Source organism: Poecilia reticulata, linkage group LG22 (genome assembly GCF_000633615.1).
Source record: "Poecilia reticulata strain Guanapo linkage group LG22, Guppy_female_1.0+MT, whole genome shotgun sequence".
NCBI classification, from domain to species: domain Eukaryota; kingdom Metazoa; phylum Chordata; class Actinopteri; order Cyprinodontiformes; family Poeciliidae; genus Poecilia; species Poecilia reticulata.
Genome location: NC_024352.1, coordinates 16,886,447 through 16,910,910, shown reverse-complemented (window position 1 = coordinate 16,910,910; position 24,464 = coordinate 16,886,447). Strand labels below are relative to the sequence as shown.

At 40.8% G+C, this 24,464-nt stretch overlaps 1 protein-coding gene across 1 annotated transcript; it reads left to right on the top strand.

The window, feature by feature from the left end:
- The first annotated feature begins 950 nt into the window (after positions 1 to 950).
- LOC103458742 (tyrosine-protein kinase fyna-like) lies at positions 951 to 23,163 on the top strand. Its single transcript, XM_008399760.2, has 12 exons — positions 951 to 1,099; positions 10,499 to 10,755; positions 13,908 to 14,004; positions 15,426 to 15,524; positions 15,709 to 15,812; positions 16,741 to 16,890; positions 16,986 to 17,150; positions 18,248 to 18,427; positions 18,546 to 18,622; positions 19,327 to 19,480; positions 20,937 to 21,068; positions 21,690 to 23,163. Exons 2-12 carry the CDS (start codon positions 10,509 to 10,511, stop codon positions 21,896 to 21,898), a joined length of 1,614 nt encoding a protein of 537 aa, XP_008397982.1. The 5' UTR covers positions 951 to 1,099; positions 10,499 to 10,508; the 3' UTR covers positions 21,899 to 23,163.
- The last annotated feature ends 1,301 nt before the right edge of the window (positions 23,164 to 24,464 follow it).

Genomic DNA, 24,464 nt, shown 5'->3' with positions numbered 1-24,464 from the left:
TATGTACATTTCTGAATGTGTAGCAGGCAATAAAAAATCTTCTCCCTTGTCATTAGAAAATTTAAATAAATTGGGTAATCCTTCCAAACCTAAAACGGAAAGTTTAGTCTGATTTAAAGTCAGACAAAAAGAAGAATCGTTTTTTGTTTGATTGTTTGTTTTTACATGTAAAATATTCTATTTCAGCAGTACTTTTAGGCTTATTGCACGTTTTTACAAAGGGACTCAGCAGGCGTGAAGGGCGCTGTACATTTGAATCTGGTCTTCTTCATTGGCCTCAAATATTCTGATGGGAATAAAGGGGCAACAGTTCATTTCCATTATTATCAATGTTAACAGACAGGTAAACTCATGCAGATATTCTAAGGTTTTTAAAAAGGAAAACATTCAGGCTACGTTCTGTCCTTTTGACTTTGAGTTAAAAAAAAAAATCTCACTTTAACACAGCAAGCAGGACTGCCTCTCGAGTGCTGAAATTCACTTGATCAAAAACAAAAAGCCAACAACAGTGCCCTGTTTTCCAGCATTCTCATGGACGAGGAGGTGCCCCACTTGTGCCCACATTGTAAACTCTCATTGGAGGAAAACGTTGTCAATCAAGGCGGTCTGACTCCGCATCAGCCTCACGCAAAACAAAGTGCTTCAAAACAAACAGAGACAAACCGGAATTTAAAGCGGCACTTCTTTAGTTGCGACGAACAATAACACAGATTTATGCTTTGAAAATGAATTGTGGTGTGTATTATTGTGCTTCTATGCGATAAATAGTGAAATAATATTCAATAAAGTATGTAAAATTAAATGTATTTACATGGAATATTCGCTTTCCTCCAGAAACAGATGCTTTATTTTGAAAGTCCTAACCGGAAGTGCTCGATACAGCTAGTGTGGCTTGACAGACTTCTCACTCCATCGTCATCATCCGAACACACGGCGGCGACAGGCTCTCCGGCAGGAACGAGTCTCCCCCTCTGTTCTCCCTCCGTGTGAGGAAAAAAAAAAAACACAGACAGAGGAGAGAGAAAAAAAAAAACATTAAAAAAAATTTCTTCACAAAATCTCAACTGAAAACTCCGATGGATTGATTTGATTTTCTGCGGTAAGCTTGCTTTTGTTTTTTATATCTTACTTCTGCTCCAAACCGGTGCAGCCGCCTCGTCCTCTGTTTTGCTCTGTGGGTTGAATCCATCTATGGAGAGAAGAGGGGAGATAAATAACACGTTTTAAATCGCCACGGTCGTATGGCCAGACGGTTCCTGTAGAAGTGGGTTTTGCTCTCATGTGAGAGTTTGAGATCAGTCAAAAAGAACAACGTGCTGTGATTGCGGCTGGTGTTTTGCATTCGTGCGTTTCTGTAGTGGTGTTGCATCTGCTGCAGGGACGGTTGGGTTGCAGAGGAGAGCTGACTGCTGAGGCCGAGAGCACCACAGTCACCTCGACCCGCAGACAGCCTCCTATTGATTAGTCTCCGAATTAATTGTCACATTTGTTGAGCTTATTGCATTGCCACGCTGTTAAATTTCCAATTAAAGCCGCTTTAATCGGGTTATCTGTTGTGTCTGGAGGTGCTGCCATCCATCTTGGAGGCAAACACAAATGGGATGATGTGCTGGCTGCCCATGTGATATAAGTTAGGATGCAGTTGGTGTTTTAGTTGACATGTCTTCATCTCCACTCATCACCCTAAACCTGAGAGTGCACAGTTGTGCGTGATGTGTTTCACTAGATTGAAATGAGTTACTAATGCTCCATGCAAATGTTTCTTTAGGACCTTTGTGTTCACAAGTAAAACAGATGACTGACATGTTTGCACCTCAGCATTAGTTTACAAGCATGGCCCTCAAACTGTGGTACACTAGTGGGATGGGACTCAAAATAAATTGTAGGATTAAATATTTGCAAGGTAAATCTGAATTTACTGTGCTGCAATAAGCGCCTGTAGTCAAAGACAGGAAGTGTACTGGTGCACTAATCTTTGCTTTGAAAAATAATCTACTCAAAGCAAAGTTCACTGGAGGAAATTTGAAACTTGTTGGCTATTGACCTTTTGCTTACAATGACTCTTTGCTCTCCTGCCCACAAGCTGGGCAAAACGAACTCTTAGATAAGTTGTTTGCTCATAACCCCCCCCCCCCCCCCCCCCAAAAAAAAACAATGTTTTTTTTCTGATTTTAGGTCAGTTTGCAAGTTCTGTCTTTTATTATATCCAACAAGGGAAATCAAAATTAGGAATAGTTACACCAATTCTCACTTCTGATTGTCTGCTCAATACTTCCTGATAAGTCTCCTTTCCCTGTTTATTTCTTTCTGATTTATTTCTTGTTTTTCTGGAAATAGCACGCTATAATAGTTAGAATTAGACCATTAAAAACAACCCTCATCATTCAAGTAACACTTCCTCAATGTCAAATTGTTTATGTCATAAATCTGTAGTTTGTAACCATTAAATTCTCCTTAGTTTCAGTTTCTTAGTATAAATGTGATTTTCACTCTATGAACTTTTGCGAACTGTTCAAATTTCCAGGTTGATTCTTTACGTAAGTAAAAAACAAGTCTCTGAAATTAATTTTACTGATAAGTTACAGCTGGGTAGCTGGGTGTAAAGCCTAACTAATTTAGATCCTAAACAATAAAGAACATACAGGACTAATTTAAGTTTTGATAATCAGTGAGACTGATAGGTTTCTGAACATTGATCATTTGTGGTGGCTGATATTTTTCTATAAGTAAATACCTTGTTTCCTGTATTCCTGTTTCATTTGAACAGTGAAACAGGAACAAGTGCTGGTGGCTACTTACCTCTAAATTCAGAACTTGGATGTGAGAATGAAATTAGACCCAACGTAAGCAAACTGGAAATCAATTGGAAATTGCTTGACACGGAGAGTGACCAGGCTAACTGACATTAGCATGAAAGGCTAATACGTGTTTTGTGGTTTCTAAGACTCAGAAGTTGTCATTATTTCTTTTCTCCTGATTTACTGAGTCACCTGCAGACTCCATGGTCCATTTTTTAAAATTTGTTTTGTTGAGTTAGTTTAAGTTCAGCTAATATATTTCCAGTATCCTCTGCTGGAAGTACAAAGGATAACAACATGGTTCTTCATCATGTTGGCAAACGATGAAGAACCAACCTTTACCCTCCACTGAAACAACATTTGGAAATGTTCATCGACAGATCCCAAATTCAGACAAATACTCTGCTATTTCCTGGTTTCTTTGATACTCCAATTTTCCTTATTTCCCAAGTGTCAGTGCAAGATGCCCAAATCAAGCTGACTGAACGGATAATTACAATGGTCTCAGTTATTTAACAGCATGACTCAACACACTCAACTGTGAACACTGTGACACTGAAACACAGCTAGGCTTAAACCACGTACTGTATGAAGCTCAGCTGTGGGTTTTATAACCCACTCTGTTCATTCAGCGCTCGAAGAGCGCTTTGAAAGCTTTAACACTGCGTTTCATTGTGCTCGTAATCTTGTGGCCAAGTGAAATGTGCCCATTGTCCTGCTGTTGATACACTGAATGAACTCGGTTGTCTGACACAAGCAAATGTTGTAACTATCCAGAGAATGGCAGCCATAAGGAGGAGATTGTCCGTGTCGTAGAAAATCCAGCAGACAGAGCGGCGTTTGTCGTATTTCATCCAAATGGGACACAGCTTCAAGTGATGCTCTTCTTGTACTTGTCTTTGTTGGTGGAACAAAACGTCGGGTTTTGGACTTGGGTAAGGTCAACGCGTGTGCGTTGTCCGTGGGAGTCGGGTGGGAAGTTCGACATTAACTCCTACATATCAATAGTCTTGAGTGTAAAGTGACACTACACCTCAAAAGAATCAGGCCTGTGTTTGGAAGCGGTCGCATTTGTGAGAGATTGGTAATTAAGTGCTGTGAAACGATGAAGACATTCCAGTAATCACAATCTGAGCACAGCTTCACTGTCTTGTGGTTCTTGGTCAGGTTTCAAAGACTCAAAGCCAGTTTTTGTTATTGAGGTTTTATTTTTGTATCAGGTAAGGATGCTGGCTCTGCAGATTATGTGTTTCAATTTACCAAAAACTCAGTAAATACTGAAAACTGTTTTGGGCACTAGAGCAAATAAGCAGAATTGTTTTAAGAGAAAACAGGAGCCAAAAGATCTAATGCAGTGGTAGCGAGATTTCTGAAAGGCCATCTATTCAATTCACTCAAATAAACATAATTTAACTGTGATTTACTGGCAAGCACCATGCCACAACAATGTTATTTTAAAAGATTTATTTAAAGGATTGTGTCTGTCTTGGGAGAAGAGGATTAATGAATTTTAATGGACTCATCTGAGGGGAGGCTGGCTGCTGGATGCTTCAGCGATCCAGACTCGTAGTGGCATTTCTGTCTCAGCACATCAGTTCCCCAGTCCAGATAAGGACCTTCATGATGCCACATAGGGCGCAGTAGAGCGAATGGGTCAAACGAAGAAGATGATGGATAATGAGGCAGGGAAGATGGATCAAGAAGATGGTCATGAAGGAGAACGGTTAGGGTCAGGGCTGGAGGAAGTAGGAATGAGCGTTTAGGGAGTTCAGTGGTAGAGATGAGAGTCGAAGGAAGTAAGGTTTTGGGAGTTAGGAGAAGGGATGAATGTTGAAGAACATGAGAATGAAGGGTAGGATCCAGTAGTGAGAGGTAGATGTAAGGGTTGAAGGCAGGAGAGGTGAGGATTTAAAGGATGAATGAATGAAGTAGGATGGTGTTGAACAGGGTGGCATAAATATAAAAGATATTACTTGATATATTATAAATGCAATAATAGCCCTGTCACGATAACAAATTTTCCTGCATGATAAATTGACCCAAAGGTTATTGCGATAAACGATAATATTGTTGTGTTGAGACCATTTTCAAGCAATAATATTGCAAGGACACATTCTTAGAGATAAACTTACAATTCTGATGAACATTTAACACTGGAACTGGAAAAATTTTCAAATATCAACAATACATAAACAAAACAAAATATGAAATGAATCATTAAGTCTCTGTGAACAAAACTGTCCTTCAAAATAAGGGCCAGTTGACACCAAATCACCAGTCTGAAGACTTTTTTCATCCAGTTTTTGGTAGAAAAAGAAAAAAAAACCAATAAATTATGCAAGTGAAAATTATTGAGTTTGTTTATTATGCGATTAATAGATTATTGTAAAACCTACACAGGAAATTTTTTCCTAACTATGATCTTTGATGTTTCGATGAACCTTGAAAAGTATACATTTTAACTTCTGTTTTACTGGATGCAGATGGTTTCGTCTGTGCAGAGCGTTCACTTTGGACGCGTCACCTTCTCAGGTCTGTCTGACTGTTTCCTGTTTTATCCATCTGTTAACCTTAACCTGACATTCCTACACACTTGCAGGAACAGCCCTGTCTCTTTCCTTACCTTGCTGCTGTGGGCCTCTTTGACTCAAGCTGTTCATCTGGGTCTGAAAATAGCACAAGAATTGTTCTTGCTGAGACTGAGGTGAAGACTTAAGGCTGTGATACCATCATGTGCTTTCTTTGGGGGGGTTAAGTTGTGTCACAGGTTGATCTGAGCTGAGCGTGTTGGAACTCAGCCCCTCGAAAAAGTCTTGATACTACTTGAACTTTTTTGCATTTTGCAAAAAATGCAAAATGCAGCAAAATTGTGATTGTAAAGAGAAAATACTATCTAATTACCGTAAATAAATATTGTAAAAGCTCGGTGTACTTTTGTAAAGTGTTGGCTTTGATCTGACATTTTTAACATAGGAACAGACTTTAAAACACTTCTTTGTATACTCACTTAGGGGTGGGCGAAATGAACTTGAAGTTTTATCGCAATATTTTGTGGCACTATTATGATAACGATAAAATTGGCAATAAGAATGATTTATTACTCCTTTTTTAGATAACTGTATAGCTGTGACTTTGTGTCAAAGCAATTATAACCCCACAAACACAAATACAGCTCTTGAAAAACATAAAACATTCCAACTTGTAAAGCACTTCTTTAGGACACTAGTCATATAAAGAAGTGTGATCTACAAATTGTAAATGCATTTAATAATATTTTCAAAATTATTGATTTATTGATGCTTTCCTTGAACAAACTGTGGAGAAAATAGTAAAAACTAACGGACAATATCCTCAGGTTTGGGAATTAAGTGAAATTTTCTGTTGCAGCGATAAATAATGAGAAATTTATCACAATAAACGATATGATAAACTTCCATCCCTACATTCAATATCGGCCCCAGTCTGGCTCAAGTCTGAAATATTTTGCTGCACCAAAATTGCAGCTGGACTTGAACGTGCACACTGTGCAGGCTAAATGTGTTTGCAACTCCCGTCAATCTGCATGATGGAAGATGTTGTGCCGCACCGCCTACTGCTGGAGCACAGTTGCATCAGACAGAGTTGATAAATGTGTTAGTCTATCAATAAATTGGTACTAAGTTACGGGCGTTAATGCGGTCATTGTTGGATTCGAATGCTGGAAAGAGGGGGAGGAAGATGCAGGAGTGGCAAGATCTGCAGAAGGGCTCGTGGTTGGGCTGAAAGAGGAAAGAAACTGACCTCTGACCTCACGATAAGTTTTGCTGGACGATAAATTGTCCCAGTAATTATTCCGATAAATGATAATATTGTTGTTTTGAAGTAAGAGACTGACAGTGGCATAATAATGCAAGATCACTTTTAGAGATTTTCTTTCGCGGCCAAAGATTTTGAACAAGACAGCCGATAACTACGCAGTGTAAAACCCAACTTAACAGCTTTTTCTTCCACCGTTGCTTTGTTTTAGCTGAAGGAAATATCCCTATATAATAATCAGTTAGCTTGTACATGCTGTGTGAAAACCCTCCACACAGCATTACGCCGCCACCACTATGCTCTACCTTGGGTTGGTGTTTTTATGGTCATGTGCAGCATTCGTTTCCCACCAGACAGAGTTTTGGCCTGTGTCTGTTGGAGCTAGTGTCTGTTTATGTAGCTCTCTGTCACCGTAAACACAAGAAAAAGTAAAACTATTTGGACTTTCCCGTATGATAAACGGTGTTGACTCATCCATGTAATAGCTTGAATCTGAAACTTTTTGATGAATGTGTGCGTGGCATGTTTATGGCGTTACAGTGGTGAATGATTGTTATCCGTCTCCTCGCCTGTGTTGATTCATGCGGCGCATCTTTTTCTGCCCGGAAACTTTTCTCTGCTGCCCGAACGTGACGGCCTGCGCACGGTGGGAAGGCGTGCACAAACGGAGACGCCCTGGACCCTTTTAACTCGGAAAAGACAGCAGGTTTTCATGATTCCCCCCACAGGCACAACAGTAACAGGAGATCTCCCCTCATTTACTCTGCTCCCTCCAGGAGTGGATGCAGTGCTATTTAAATCTCTGCAGTCACCGAAAACAGACTCTTGCCATTTTCCTCCTGTCTGTTCTCTTAATACTTCAAGCTTATGCAAAGCAGCAGCAGAACGTTCATCAGTACTCTTTTCAACACTGTTACTTGAAAGTTTGGTTTTAAAAAGGTAAGAAATAGATGGACATCTCCGTTAAACTCACACGATAGCGTTTTCTTAACCCGCAGCCAAATAACGTAAATGTTTTATAAGCTGCTCGTCAAAAAAAAAAAAGAAAAAGATATTGCTAGTTTTTGCTGCAAACACTCGTTCAAAATACTTATTGATTGCTCATGTGCTCGCATTCTATACTAAATGTTTTATGATGTATTTTTAGCTTGAATACATGTGCTGGACTGTCTGAGAGGGATCCTGCAAACACCACACGACTGAAGATGTGAACATAAATGTCAAAGAAGATTATCCAAAATCTGGAGGATTAGAGACAAATCTGCAGTTTAACTCCTTGCGTTTCTGTCCGCGGTCTCCACTTTGCTCCGGGCTCCTGCCGTAATGCGCGCTCTCTGCGAGCCCGTTCCCTCTTTTGGGTGTTTTATGGAGTTTTATGGGCGGTCGTGAATCACGCTGATCTCTTTCTCTCCGCAGTGGCTCCCCTTCTCCGTCGTTAGTTAGGCAGAGTGGAGCAAACGCTCACCGGCTCGGAGGAAGTGAAACGAACAGCTCTGAGCACACAGAGCGCCGTGCTTCCCAGAATCCCGCCAGGTGCATTGCTGTGGGATTCCTGTTCCGCAGGTACGGCACAGCAGTGATTTGTGCCTGTCACCTGGTCTGCCAAAGCCATAGTTTGTTTTTATTGCCGTCTGTTGATACACAGGAGCTGCGGCAGATTTAGAAGGCAGGAGATCTGAGCTTGTAAAGTGAATTTGCCCGGCTGTTCTAGAGATGTTACACTTCGCTTACGTGTTTCCTTTTGACAATGTAAGATGATAAAATGTTTTCAGGAAAGTTTCAGTTATCCCGCAACAGCCATCCTAAGAGAAAGTTTGCTTTAAGTGAAAAATATTTCACTTTTTGTGACATGGTAGCAGCATTCTTCATTGCATTATGTTATATTGGGGTTTTATTTTATAGAGCAACATAAAGCAGTGTGTTGTCACAGATTTTTAAAAACATAAATATGCTTATATGTTAGCATGTAGATCTCTAGGGTTGTTGTTGTTATGCATAACCGTGAACCTTTGCCTCAGATCGTTTGCGTCCTCTGACTGGGTTTCCCACTGTTATTGAATCTTATTTATCTCCATTCGTCTTCCTGTCAACTCTGACTGGATTCTGACTCCCTGCTGAGGGAAAATCTTCCCCACAGCAGCGATGATGGGGAATATTTATCCTGGATTTTAATTTGGGGTATCAGAGTACTGGGAGCTGCTCAGTACTCAACAACTAACTAGGCCTATAAAGCAATTATCGCTACTTTCTTTTTGCTGTTGCTTCCAAGATAAAAACGTTCACGGAACCATTCCAAAGTTGTAAATACGCAGCTTTTTCTGATTTCCGGTCTTGGCAGGGCTTTTTCTTTTTCTTTTTTTTTCTGAATGCTTGCCGCCCCTCAGGCTGCGCCGCCCTGTGTGGAGGGTTGTTATGAAAACCCTCCACACACACTTTATTGGAGCTGAACAATAAAGTGTGTCGAACCTTTTTATTTTTTTTTTAAGATTTTAAGATTTCTTTTAACTTCATGATTATGCTTTATTTTGTGTTGGTTTATCACATAAAATCCTAATAAAATTAATTGAAATCTGTGGTTATTACCTGACAAAATTCAGGGAATATGAATACTTTACTAAGCCAACGTAAATTAAATGATGATGATGATGATGATGACGATTAATAATGATACCCGATTGATAAACTTCTGTGGGTGATAAGCTAGAACTTTTGTAAAGTACTGTTTTTTATGTCATATTTTTATCCTTTATTTATGAAAAAATTTTAAAAGGATTGAAAAAAATGTGAGTTAATGCCAACTGGTATCGTCATTGCAATCTGCAACAATAATGCCACCAGTTTTCTTAATGCTAATCCTATTCTGCAGCCTTAGTAATAACAATAACAATAATAATAATAACACCCTAGTAAAAACTCTTTTTGTTTCAGTATTTCCAAACTTGTACTATTAATTGTATTTTTTTCTTTTTCATCCTCCTAGAATGCAATTAGTGTAAAACCTGTCATTTAAGGCACAGTAATACTTCCACATTATTGCTCCTTTTACACCCAGCACTCATAAATTATCCCCCATCAGCTGACAGCCCATCCTTTTCTTTGATGGAGGGAGCGGTGACGGTTCCCCTTCCCGCTAATGCCACCTCTCCCCGTCCACAGACTCTGTCAACAAGTGTGTTTCCAATTAGCCGCGTCTGAAGTCAGTCGGCTGCTCGCTCTGATGAAAGACGACCCCGCAGCCAGCCATGCTTCACCAGCTTCAAGACCCTCTTCCAGGGACACCTTGAGCCTAGATGTTCATTAGTGTGACTGGGTCCATAAAGATGGAAGGGCTCCTTCTAAAGAGATCGCCTTACTCATTAGCAAAACTGGTTTAGTCAGGCCAAATCCTCCGTGCTCAGGGATAAATAGCAGTGCCAGGAAGCGGTTTGCTGCTGTGTGTGTTTGTTTTGTTTTTTTACTTCAGTACTCCGGGTCCATAGATGTGTGTGTGTGTGTGTGTGTGTGCGTGGAGCTCCTGTTAAAGTAAACAAAAACGAACTGCATGCCATATCATAAATGTGGTGGCGTGGGAGTAAATTCTTTGCACATGTGTGGTCACGCGACACTTTGGAGAAGTAAGCCATAAAGAAGTTAATTCATATTTTAAAAGCAACCACACGCGGCTCGGTTTCGGTCTGTTTTTGTGTTAAATTGGAGAGCGAGGATCGGGTTTAATTTCAGCCTAACTGTTGAATTTTTCTGAAGGCTTTGTCTCAGAGGAAAATGTAAAATAATGGAAGATTAAATCATAAATTCCCCAGGAGAGGCAGCTTTGGAGCTGTTATTTCCACCTACATCCTCATTCTGTCTCTCACTCCTTCCATCTCTCTCTCTTTCTCTCTCTCTCTCTTTCTGTCCGCTCACAGACGATAGAGGATGGGCTGTGTCCAATGTAAGGATAAAGAAGCAGCGAAACTCACCGATGACCGCGAGACCAGCCTCACACACAGCTCGGGGTACCGCTATGGCTCCGACCCCACGCCGCAGCACTACCCCAGCTTCGGCGTCACCAGTATCCCCAACTACAACAACTTCCACACCGCCGCCACGCAGGGGGTGACGGTGTTCGGAGGCGTGCACACGTCCTCGCAGTCCGGGACGCTGCGGTCTCGGGGAGGGACAGGTGAGGCTGGACCTGCGCAGCAGCTTATCCGCATGCAGACTTAATGCACAACACTTTGTGGCTGCAAAAACTACCACGGTCTTGCTCTGTCGGTCGCAGTTAGACGTCGTCAAGTGTTCTTTTGCAAAAAAATCATTATTTTAGGAAGGTGACGATTCTATTCTGCCTTGGAAAAGTATCTGGACTTTTTCTGTTATCTGTTATGCAATCAAAAACTGCATTGTGATTGGTTGGCATATCACAAAGTAGTGTGTATTTTTTTTTTTTTTTAAACATGGCCTACTAAACCAGGGGTCTGCAACCTTCACAATGCGAAGACCCATTTTTACCTTCAATCCAGCTAAATAAAGCTTATCTAGAGCCAATAATGTTACATGATTATAATTTTGATCAATATTTACTGCAGGAAATGTGTTGACATTCTTAAAGAACAAACGTTAAGTTAATTTTGTTTGTAGGAGTTTCAAATAAACAAAAGCGCACGCTTTTTGAAAAAAAGAAGACAAACGGGATGCTGTGGATATTTTCAGAAAAATCATATTTAAACACTTTCTAACTAAATGACAGAAAAAAAAGATCTAAAAACATGTTGCTGGTTTTTTTTTAGTGTCATTCTGTTGTGGAAACTTAATGCAATTATTCAATGACAAAAAAAATAATCTAAAACCTGCATTTGTTATAACATCTATATTTAAAAATATTAGATGATTTTTTTTTAAACGATGTTATTTAGAGCCACTGTGGAAGGTGAAAAGAGTGGCTCTTTTTCATATCCCTGCGCTAAGCTAACAGTCCAGACAGGATTTCCATGGTAACTCTGGAGGAGGTGCAGACATCCACCGCTCAGGTGGGAGAATCTGTTTACGTCAGTCACTCCTCAAGTTTGACCTTATGTGGGAAAAGCTGTGAAAATAAAGTTATTGTTCAAAAAGAGCCTCAAAATCCCACTTTGTGACAATGTCACGTTGTGGGAAAACGTTTTATTACGAAAGAAGTGTCAAAATTGATCAAAAACGTGTTTTGCTCAAAAAAACAAGAGGCTGCGAAACTGTTTAAGTCCGGGGTGGAGACTCACAGACTCACCTTCTAGTAGGACAATGAAAACCACACATCGCATGGCTGCAATGGAAAGATTTAGCATCGTTATGTGTTAAAACGACCCAATTAAATGTCAGAAATCCGACCGTGAATCAGTGCCAGGACTTAAATATAAACAGAAACTATTAAACCCTGTTTGATTGAGCTGAGATGTTTAGCTGTTTTTCTTTCGATGCGTTTCTTGTTTTAAATATGATTCGCTGATCTCAGTTGCTTCTATTTTTTTTTTGTGGGGAGACTTTGAATCACCTTGTGGACGACCAGACCTTCCCCCAAAGGTCTCCAGATGAGATGAAGCTGGTAGAGACGTGTAACATTTTTCTTCCACTTTCTGTTGATCTGTAACCTGAAATCCCAATAAAAGAGTGAATACCTCTTCAGTTCAAGTCATTTTAAGGGGAATCGTTCAACGTACGGTTATGTCAGAACTGTCCAACAAAGCAATTAAAAACCAGAAATATTCAGTTTAACACAGAGGGGAGCTTCAAACACGTTGGAAATCATCTCCCTCTTCACAGCTTAGATTCACAAAAAAAAACATCTCATCATGGCTGGGATTATTAGATTTTTTCTCTCCAGTATTGCCATGCTGCGATAAAGGAATCTGTCTGTGAAGGACATTCGACCCCGGCCCTCTGGTTAATGGAAAACAGAGTGACCTAATTTATAGCCGGTGCTCTGTGAAGCACATCTGACGAGCAGAAGGACCAGACATTTTGCTGAAGAGTGCAAATCCCTCTTCAGCGCGTTGCGCCGCTTCTGCTTAAGGCTTTAAAGACACATATGAAGCAAGTCTTTCTTCACCGTTAGCTGTCCTGGGCCTTCTTTTCCCCCCAACGTGCAAGTACATAGAGACAGAGGATTGTACAGTGGAGTTTTGCGTGAATGAACTAAACAACACAGGTCGATACACTGGATGAGAATGAAGGTCAAGAGGAGATAAAGGGGAGCTTTTGGTGGGTTTAATAGGATTCAGAAAGTGAAATCTTTCAGTAGTTTCAGGCTTGTTTGAAGATGCTGGGACTCCAGAGGCATCTTCGTCTTGTAACAAAAAAAGACTGCATTCCTTTATTTTGGTCACAGCCACAACAGTTTAGTGGCCAAACAAGTCGATTTCTGTGATAAAGTCTGTTGTGGCGACTCTCGCCACAACATTAAAGTTGCATTCCGTAAAACAAAGGCGGTGAGCCGAAAGACGGCTGACATTTTTTCGAGAGACGATTCAGACGAGGATCTTGGGCCAGTTTTGACTCCCCATATGTCGCCTGTTTGCTGCTCAGTAAGTATAAAAGTATTTTTAGGGCCAGACTTAAAACCAGGACTGATCCATATTGATCTCCACGCCTCAAATCCTAAAAATATCACATTGATACAATTTCTTACTTGTGTCCTTCATCCACCTTTGTGTCATTAGGTCCTTTCTTCATGCTGTTCTTCTTTTCAGAATGTTCCATTCTTGCATTTTTTTTCTTCCACCCTTGTGTCCACACATCATTCCTTTGTTTTGTTTTTACTTCTTTCCTTTCTTTGTGTCCTTTGTTTGTTCCTTGTGTCCCAACTCTCTCCCTCCATCCATCCTTCTGCTTTTCCTTTTCGAGTATTAAGCTGCCTGCCTTCCTTTTTCCTTTAATTTATTCCACCCTTCTGTCCATGCTTCTTCCTTTTTGTGTCCTACCAACTTTCTTTCTCTCCATATTTCTTTTCTTATTTTTCTTTCCTTCCATCCTTGTGTCCAGCAGCTCTTTGTTTTCCCTTCTGTAATCATTTTTTCATTCCTTTCTTTACTGTCTTGTCTCCTTCCTTCCTTTCTTCCTGTTTTTAGTTTATCATTTTGCTTTGTCCTATCTGCCTCCCTTTGTTGTGGTCCGTCTTCTTTTGACCCTAAAGTCAGTGCTTGCTTCCTATCTCTCCATCCTTCTTCCCTTCCTGTTTTGGTGAAATACTTAAAATGAAACTTTTAATCCGTACAAATCACAGACGGCCTTCAAGTCTTTTAGGTCTCTTTCTAAGCCCAGCTGTCATACTGTATGTGACTTTCTTGTTTTCCCCTGCAGGGGTAACTCTGTTCGTGGCTCTGTATGACTATGAGGCCAGGACGGAGGATGACCTCAGCTTCAGAAAGGGGGAGAGGTTTCAGATCCTCAACAGCACGTAAGTGTGAAAACATCTGTATGACAGCATGCAGAGGGAGGGTGCTGGTTGTGTTCTCCTCCGATTAGTTTAGGGATTGTTTTTCACCAAGATCCAAACGCTACATCTGGGATAAAATGCCACACAGGAACACGGAGAGCAGTCGGTGTCTGTGTTGAATTACGTTGTTTTTGTCGTTGTTCTCCTTTTATTCTGAGCAGAACGTCGTCGTGGAGTTTAAGCCACGCTGGGACTGGCTGTGTGGCACATTTCAACACTTTGCTCCAGTTTTTGCCAAAAGGATTAGCTTCAGATTGTAGTACCAGACTTTAGAAAACCTTTCTTACGACTTGATCTCTTCCGCATTTTGTCACAAACGTGGACTTTAACATATTTTATTGAGATTTTATCTGACTGACCAGCACAAAGTAGTTCATGTTTATGACCGTTCTCGAGTCTTTTGTGGCTTTTTGGCCCCTTCATAATGTGTCTTAATAACTCTGACCAAGCATTATATAGAAACAGTATTTGTAAATATACTCTAGTTCTTATTTTATCTGGTTTAATGTGTTATCTCCATGGAATTTATTCACCAGAATGACACCAACAAATAATTTTTTATTTTTATTTTTTATTCACTTTGATTGAATTTGGAAACGACTCAGTTGGTTTCTTTCTACAAAATTTTTTTTTTTTTTTGCTGATTGTAAAACCTTGAAGTTCCTTCTCTACACAAAAACCTAATAAAAAGAAGCAAAATGAATCACCTAATTTCAAAGTGAAATAAAGTTTTATACATTAAATCGTTTTAAATCTTGACAAGTTTTGTATTTTCTAAAGTTCTAGTTGTCTTAAGAGCTCCAGGAATTTTTTTTGGAACGGGGAATGATTTATAGAGTGGCATAGTCAAAGTGCAGAACTAAATCCCATAGATAATCTCTCCATTCAATCTGACTAAATTGCAGCTATTTTGTTAAAAAAAAAAAAAAAATGGGGCCAAGATTTCAGTCTCTCAATTTGCAAAGCTGCTACTGTCATGCTTCAAAATATTGCAGCCGTAGCTGGTTCTACAGCAGTCTGTCCTAATGAGAACAATATTTACAGGAAGTCGAAACATTTCTGCAGGACAAGAGACAAGAGTCACCTGTGCTCGTTTTAGTCAAAATGTGCTGAGAAAGGAACAGATTATCTTGCAAATGGCTACAGCGTACACACAAATATGCCTGTCAGTCTTTCTCAGTGTTTGTTTTTGGGCCCCACTCGTACTTGTTTTCACTTTACAGTACCAGATGACTGTTGCCAAAACTATCTAGAAAATATTCTGCAACGTTTTGGGTTTACTAGAGCTAAAGTTTTCCTCGGGCCAGAGATCTGCTGCTGATCAGTGTTTGTTTCTTCCAACCTGCTGTTCATTCACCCTCTCTCTCTCTCTCTCTCCCCAGGGAGGGTGACTGGTGGGAGGCTCGTTCCCTCTCTACAGGTGGAACTGGATACATTCCCAGCAATTACGTCGCTCCTGTGGATTCGATCCAGGCAGAGGAGTGAGTTCACCTTTTCTCATGAGATCAGATCCTGTTCTCTGGGAGCCCGTCGTAAATGTCGAGCAACTTCCCCGTCTGTCTTTTGTGTAACGAGACGCGGTGTCACACCCACTACAAACAGAGCGAGTGAAGTGTGTTCGGAACAACAAATATTAAACCTGATGCCTATTTGTTTCTCCCGCAGCTGGTATTTTGGTAAATTAGGCCGAAAGGACGCGGAGAGGCAGCTGCTTTCCGGTGGCAACGCCAGAGGCACGTTCCTCATCCGTGAGAGCGAAACAACCAAAGGTACCGCACAGCGGCGACACGCTGAGATAGCGAAAACTTTTACCCTTCAGGAAAGGTGTGTGAAACACGTGCCAATACAAGCACTGCGCAGGGCATCTTGGCAAACTCGAAAACTCAATAAAACTTTCAACAAATTCCAGGTCCAGATCTGTATGGAAAAGAGAAATAAGAATGTGTGAAAATATTTGCATTTTCAGCCTTTATTTCTTAGTGCAAAGTGTTTTAATTCATGTAAAGCACTTTGAATTGCCTTGTTGCTGAAAATGTGCTATACAAATAAAATGGCCTTACCTTAAATGTTGTGCCCTTCATTCCTTTCTCCCTTACTTCTACTTTCCCTTCTTCTTTCCTTCTACATTTATTTCTTTTCTTCCTTTATTCATTCTTTCCTGTCTTCCTTCCTTTCTTCCCTTACATCTTCTCAAGTACATCGTCCCTTTTTGTGTTTTTCATGCCCTTAATTTATTCCTTTGTGTCTGTCCTTCCATCCTTGCACACTTCCTCCTCTCTCTCTGTACGTCCTTCTTTCCTCATGTCCTTCCTTTCTAGTCTGTGCCCTCAAGTCTCTTGTCATTCTTTTATCCCTCTTCTTTACGTCTTTCTTCATTTTGTTTCCTTCCCTCTTTTCTTTCCTTCCTCTTATCCGACCTGTTAATCCTTCCTCGTATCCTTCCTTCTCTTGTTCTCTTTCTGTTCTTGTTTTTGACTGTGGAAATTTGAAGATTTCATGACCCTCAGGCCAAAATATCGACCATAAATTCATACTATGCTAAAATAGACACAAAGAACAGAGAATGTTGAATGTGGAACAATAGGAAATACTTACATAAATCACTGTATTGTACTGGCATCAGTTTTCTGCTCCCTGGTTTTCATGAGCTACGTGCCTATATGCTATTTGTTGACGCATGCGTTGTCTCCGTTCCAGGGGCGTACTCTCTCTCCATCCAGGACTGGGATGACATCAAGGGAGATCACGTCAAACACTATAAGATTCGTAAACTGGACAACGGAGGCTACTACATCACCACCAGGGCCCAGTTCGAGACCCTCCAGCAGCTTGTTCAGCACTACTCCGGTGAGAGCGCTTGATTTGAGAGAGAGCAATGACTTACCATGACAGCTCCGAGTAGGAGTTTTGTTCTTCATGCGTGTGTCCTTCCGCGTTTCCAGCCAGGGCTGCAGGGCTGTGCTGTCGGCTGATCGTGCCGTGCCACAAAGGCATGCCTCGTCTCACCGACCTCTCCGTCAAAACCAAAGACGTGTGGGAGATCCCACGGGAGTCTCTGCAGCTCATCAAACGCCTCGGCAACGGCCAGTTCGGAGAAGTCTGGATGGGTGTGTATCGTTTGGCGCGGGCGACGGTTCGGACAGCTGTTGCAAAACAGCTGTACGTAGTTGGAGTCCGTGTGGGAGCCGGTTCTAATTTGCTGTTTTAAAGCTGCACCCATTTTGCCTGAGTCAAGATTTTAGAGAGCGGATTTTGACTTGAGCTTCATGAAAACACAACTTGTCCCAATGTCCTATTCCAGCAGCAGCTTAGGAGGAGCGAGATGTTATTCTTTCATTCAGTTTTGACAAAGAATTTTTCTTCTAAACATTAACCGATACTTAAATATCTGCTGTACATGTTGGTGGCCGGTGCAAAGAGGACACGCTCCTTCCATGAACTCCCTCACATTTTTCCCAAAATCCTTCCAGAAACCTAGTGATACGTGACGATGTTTAGCAGAGTTCGTTTATAAAGCTTTGAACTTCTCTTGGAGCAAAGTTCAATCCATCTTCTGAAAATAATTGCAGCATGTCACGAATCCAAACACGCGGTGACGTGGCCGTCCACGAAAACTGGAAAGAGAAGCAGGAAGATAAATCACTTTTGAAGACCCACACAGGTCCACAGAGAGGGAATCTGTTGACTGGACCTTCTCAGTCGTGCACGTCACACATCTTTCTCTTTTTTTTTTTTTGAGGAAGGCCAAGAAAAAAAGCCAAGACATCACCTCAAAGGCAGCCCTGTGAAACATGGTTTTGGCTGCGTCGTACTGTGGACACGGTTTTCTTCAGAAGACCTATTAGAAGTTCACGGCCCTGCAGGGACTTGTACTAAAACATGCAGCTGTAACAATTCGTTTCACTTTGATCGCAAACGACTGCCACACCTTTCCGGTTTTTATCTTTTTAGAAATATGTGAAAACCTTGCATAATTTCACATCTCTTTGACAGTTTTTCACAACTCTGCTTCGGTCCCTCCCAGCAGTCTACAACCAGTAGCTGTGAAGCCACATTCGGCTCACACTGGCTCAATAGCATGACGTAGAACTGAAAATGGGTTTTAAATATAGAAAATGTTCATTTTGTTCCAAAGATGAGCACCACTCCTTAGAAAAACGGAATCCTGTTGCAACTATTTTTGTTTTTGTTTTTTTTTCATCAGGCACATGGAACGGCACCACGAAGGTGGCGGTGAAGACCTTGAAGCCTGGCACCATGTCGCCCGAGTCCTTCCTGGAGGAGGCTCAGATCATGAAGAAGCTCCGACACGATAAACTGGTGCAGCTCTACGCAGTCGTGTCCGAAGAACCCATCTACATCGTCACAGAGTACATGAGCAAAGGTCACAGTTCGCGTCATTCCTCGAGAGAACAAAAAAAAAAAAAAAGAAAAGATACCCAGGGAATAACTGGGAAACCTCTATAAGAGTGAAATGCAACAGATTCTTCTTCTTTTTTTAGGAAGTTTGCTGGATTTCCTGAAAGACGGAGAAGGACGAGTTCTTAAACTGCCAAACCTGGTGGACATGGCAGCGCAGGTGTGCTGCTTATAACCTCTCTAGTTTTTACTGTGCTATTTTCTTGTTGTTTGTTATGGTGGACTGATTCCATCACTGCTTTGTTGTATTGTTGTTGTATTATTCAATTTATGCCCCATAAGAAACACATAAATCATTAGTCAAAACCTCAATAAACTTATTAGCTTTGCTTTTCTACAAATCATCCTTGTTTTTTTTTGTTTTGGCTAGGAACCTCTTGTCCCTGTTAAATAAATGGAGGCAATCGCTCCTTTAAATCTGTTTTTTTTAAGTTACAGTCAGATAAAATGTATTAATTTGCATTAGTCCTTACAAACTGTACATTATTAAACTAGCAACCCCAGTTATCTTTAAAGAAGTTTAAGTATTCAAATTGAATAAAATGTTCAGCTGGTGTTTATAGTTTTGTAAAAACAATCAGATGACGGCTGTTTAGGATCTCCCAGCTGGTTTTGATTATCTTCTAATGAGTTGATCTCCAGCGTTGGGTTTCAGGACTAAATGCTAAATGCTGCAGCGCCGTTCTCCCGTTTCCATTAGACGGTGGTTTTAATGGCGTGGCTGAAGTGTGGGCCCATTTACTAATGTGTGTGTGTGTGGGGGGGGGAGGAAGACGCTCTCTGCGTAACACACATTGCCGACCTTGAAACTGTTCGGTTTTATGTCGTTTTAGATGGAAAAATAATGAAATCTCTTTTTCCCAGGTGGCAGCAGGAATGGCGTACATTGAGAGGATGAACTACATCCACAGAGACCTGCGCTCTGCCAACATCCTGGTAGGCGACGGCCTGGTCTGCAAGATTGCCGATTTTGGTCTGGCCAGGCTCATCGAGGACAACGAATACACAGCGAGACAAGGTGGGCCCACCGGATAGAGGAGCGTAGTGAAGGGGCAGATTTGTGCCAAAATATTTTGGTATAAACAATGTGAATATATTGAAGTGACATCTCAAGACACCAGCCGGGTTACATTTACTCCCAAAGAACAGGTTGGACATCCAAATGGACAACCTTCCTTTGACTTAACGTTATTTTTTGAATGATAATTTAATTTTTATTTCTTTTAATATTAGCTTAATGTCAGTTTCGCATTGTTTCTGTAACCAAAATGGATTTAATGTAATGGCTACGTGTTAACATTTAACCCTCCCTACTTGTAAAACGTCTCAGAAAAGTCACAACTTTTAGCTGGTATAACAACAGTGTGATTTATGTTGATGCTCTTATTTTGAAATATAACCAGACTGTTAAGACAGGCTGGAGGAAAAGTTATGGAGATGCAGGTAATGTCGGATGGGCTAATACTGTCTGCCTGCTGTTATTATGTAATAATGACGACAGGCTCCCCCAATCGTGTTGCACTTGATTTTGTTTGTCCAATTAGATCCTGAGAAATGCCTTCCTTTGGAAATGCCTACTTCATGTGCAGCAGACATACCTACTTGGATCTTCAAACAGAGACAGTTTACTTGTTCTTTTTTTTTTTCTATTACTGTTTTTCAACAATAACGCTGTCAGTTCACATGATGAATGTGATGTCATTCGCAGAATTTGAAAAACGTTAACAAAAAATGTACTCTATCTTACTATTCTGGCATTTCACCAAATAGAAAAAAAACTTGGAATCGTAAACGAGCTAAATCAGGACAAGCTTATTCTAATTTAGTGTCAGACAGTGAAAACTCAAGACACAGTTGCAACATCAAAGGCCGATCTGTGCGCACATATCTTGCATGTTCCTCCAGTTTTCCTTCAGTAGCCTCCGCTTCCCTCACCCACAACATCCTTAGGAATACTTGCAGTCAGAGGAAAAAGGTCCGTGGTTTTTCAGAGGGTAAACATGCATGAATTTATTCTGATGAAGGCTTGGAAAACAGAAGGATGTGGTTGGAACATGGCTGAAAGGCAGCTGAATATATACCGAGCAACAGTGAAAAACCTAATCCAGACGAGCGCGTTTAACTGCTCGAGTTTCCACTCGACAGTCCGGCTGTTTTTCCTCAACGAGTCGGACATAAACTACTCTTGTCAACATGCCCAGCTGCTCGTTGGACAGCAGCTTAAAAAGCATTCGATTGTTTAACTCGGGCCAAGTGCGAACGGAGACAGGAGAGGAGGGGGGCGGAGGGGAGGGGAAGATAATGGAACTGTTCCGTCATTTTCCCAGCGGGACGCTGTGATGTGAAACCGCAGATGAAGCCTGACCTACTTGCCGCCGAAGTATTTTCTCGGGGATCGGCAAAAGCGAAGTCACAAACACGTTGCTGTAGCTGGAGGAGTAAACATACAAACCAAACGCCTTTACTTGTTTCAGGCGCCAAGTTTCCGATTAAGTGGACGGCTCCCGAGGCCGCGCTGTACGGGAAATTCACCATCAAGTCAGACGTGTGGTCGTTCGGCATCCTGCTCACAGAGCTGGTCACCAAGGGGAGGGTGCCCTATCCAGGTGAGACGCCTTCCTGTTGATTGGTCACGTCTGGTAAATGCTGCTTGTGGCCTCGTTAGGGTTTTTGCGAGGAAAAATAAGCATTGTGCTGCATTTACTGCCACAAACGTTAGTGCGTTTTGTTTCAATTTTATACGATAGACGAACGCAAAGCAGAGGGACAATAATCCTTAAATTTAAAAAAAATTGGAATTGGATTGCATGCCATTTACTAAATAAAATCCCGAGCAATAAACTGCCTTTGAGGATAAATTCGTCTTGGTGGTGGCACCTTCTGATTCAGGCGAAGGGAGCAAAACACCCAACGTTGAGCTGAAACCGAGGCCGAGGTTTACGTCCCATTAGGACGTTATTCTGCTTCACAACTATGCAGCACTTTCACGTAAAAAAGCACGCATATTTGAATCTGAAGTAAAAAAAATCATTAAAAAGAAAAGAAAAAAAAAGGTCTCATAAGATATCAAACCACATTAACAATATGGCGTATTAAAGCAAACAAAAACAAAGAACCAGCAGTAAATCACAAACTCTTAGATGTATTAAGCTGCTTAGTGCTGCTGGGAGCTTTGAATGAGGTCAGTGAGAGTGAGAGGGAATCTGTCCGCTTTCCCTCGTCCCCAGGCATGAACAACCGCGAGGTTCTGGAGCAGGTGGAGCGAGGCTACCGGATGCCGTGCCCTCAGGACTGCCCCACCTCCCTGCACGAGCTCATGGTGCAGTGCTGGAAGAAGGACCCCGAGGAGAGGCCCACCTTTGAGTATCTGCAAGCCTTTTTGGAGGACTACTTCACAGCCACTGAGCCTCAGTACCAGCCGGGGGATAATCTCTGAAGCGCCTCCGCCCTCATCTCGTGTCATTTCACGGGCTTTCCACCAGAGGGAGCCACGCACCTCCTTTTCTGTCATCTTAGAAAAGCTTTTTTTGTTTTTGTTTTTTTACGGACTTCTTCCAGACGTCATGGAAATGGGGACGGACGGCGGCGAACTGCACATCAGCTCCGAGGGTGTTGATGGGGGCCGGAAGTAATTAACTTTCATAAATGAGCAACATAAGTTGTGTACTCTGTATGTATTGTAGATATTAATTGCTTGTTTACTTAACTTTTTTGTTGTTTACTTTATATTACTTTTGATCATTTGGGAGAATGTGGAATATATAATTTTTTTTCTTTTTAATTAAAGGTTAAAAAATGTTTCAGTTTACGTTTCCTGGAGCAGTGTGTGTTTAACTCGGTGAAATTAAAGTTTCACAAAAACCATAACTGCTAGTGCGGTTGCAGGCGTCTTGGACCGAAGCATCTGACGTTTTTTTCTGAGACCTCAGCGCAATTTTTGTTTTCTTTTTTTTTTTTTTTTTTACGAGGCTGATTTAACAATACTTCTCTTCTCAAGGAACTCAGATGTACTATAAAACCTGTTTTGCCTTTTCATCTCTTTAGTAATCTTCTTATAACGCAACGGAATGCCTTCACGCTTTATAAACACTAACTCGCATCATGGACTCGTCCGATCAAGCCCAAAGCGTAGGGCTAATTCGGCACCGATACTAAGTGCATCCATAGCATTTCGGCTCAAGCCGACAAGTTTTAGCTCGGCTTAAAGTAATCTTTAGTTTAGCTTTATGTAGTTGAAACGGGGCGGACTTCCTCTCGAGCTGCAACCATTGACTGCTTAGTGTACTGATAATGTATGTTGCATTGACGTATGGAGGCAGGCTGTATAAGATCTTTTTTTTTTTTTTTTTGCTTTGACATGCTGAGAATGAAGGATGTGTACTTGTATTTGTCCCTGCATTACGTGTACTTTTAAATAACATGTTCTTATGTTCAGCCAGTGTTACTCTTTTTTTTTTGTTTTGTTTTTTTACTATAAGGTGTCAAACCTCTGGAGGTGATCCAGGACAAATCGCCATTTCTGTGTGTATTTATGTTGCTTTCCATGGCTGGTAAAGTAAACTGTACATTTTCTATCACTTCTTTTCCTAATTTATTAGGCATACGAAATGTTATTTTATTTTTTTTGCTCTCGCTATTATTTATTGTCTGTCTATTACCTGTACACAGCTGGTTTTCAAATAAACAATCTTTCAAGTATTAGATTTGTGTTTCTGACTTCTGACATTCATACAGCTTTTCTTTTTTTAAAGGCCTGCGGGGCAACCTGCTTTTTCAAAAGATAAGCTATGTAAAGAATGCATATACGTAGACTCATGATGTTTTTTTTTGTCACACTTAAATGTTTCAGATCATCAAACACCTTTTAATGCAAGACAAAAGATAACCAGAGTAAGCATAGAATGAAGTTTTCAAATGATGAGTTTTGTTATTAAGCGGAGAAAAACCACTAATATCATCCTGACATTATGGTAAATGGCCTGTCCTTGAAAAGTGCTTTATCAAATCCATAAGACCCCAAAGCGCTTCGCTCTACATTCACACACTTGCTTTTTAAGTTTATGTGAAAAGGTAATTGACCCTCTTGTTGATCGTGAATAGACTGTAATTACCCACATTTTATGAGAAACTGAGTTTAACCTCAGACTATCAAAATGAAGAAAATTAACAACCGTTGCAATCGGGATGATTTGCTGCTCCAGGAGAGCGTCCAACTAACAATTTATGACCGTAACCTCAAGCACATCTTATTTAAGCAGCTGGACTGTAATCTGAAACACACAAGCACCTTTAAACAGCTCGACAAAAAGTAAGATAAAAGCTCTGGTGTTGTCCTATTTAAAGCCCAGAAATCCACCCAGTTCACGTCCTGTGACAAGACAGGACAATAAAGTTCATGCAAACTTTATTTGCATGAACAAATAAAGTTTGTTCATGCATGAAACTTGACTGGATTAAAAGAATTCAAAGAGGTGATCAAAAAATTACGAACTGCTTCGTGGCGACTGGTGCCCTCCAGGTCGGCCCAAACACCTTGTTACTTTTCCACGTATTCCCAGGTTATTTTAGATCATTTATTTTCTCTTGATAAATTAAGTCATGATTTGAAAATACATTTTGCATTTACGCAAGTTATATTGGGTCTGTATTAAAATTTGTTTGTTGATAAAGTGCAACAAGAAAGCTAAAGCGATGAATTTGTTAAGGAGGCACATACTTTTTTTTTTTCCAGCCCTGAATTCCCTCTCAGTGTATTTTACAAGACAAACAGGTTCTACACATTTCAACTGGTAAAGAAACCAATCTGGTTCAGGTTCAGTTCAGATCAATGCAGTACTTTCCATCACTTCATCAGATTCTGATGGAATCTGAGTCCAAATCAGTATTAATTTTAAAACAATACAATCAGATTTATAGAAAACTCTCTTAATACTAAACCCACCTCAAAAAAAAAAAGCAACTGCAGCAATCTTTCATCTCAATCAAGCATTTGACAATAATTT

Coding starts and splice junctions, on each gene's coding strand:
- LOC103458742 (XM_008399760.2), top strand. CDS start 10,509: ATGGGCTGTGTCCAATGTAAGGATAAAGAAGCAGCGAAACTCACCGAT. Junction 15,813..16,740: donor TGAGAGCGAAACAACCAAAG/GTACCGCACAGC, acceptor TCTCCGTTCCAG/GGGCGTACTCTCTCTCCATC. Junction 18,428..18,545: donor CACAGAGTACATGAGCAAAG/GTCACAGTTCGC, acceptor TTCTTTTTTTAG/GAAGTTTGCTGGATTTCCTG.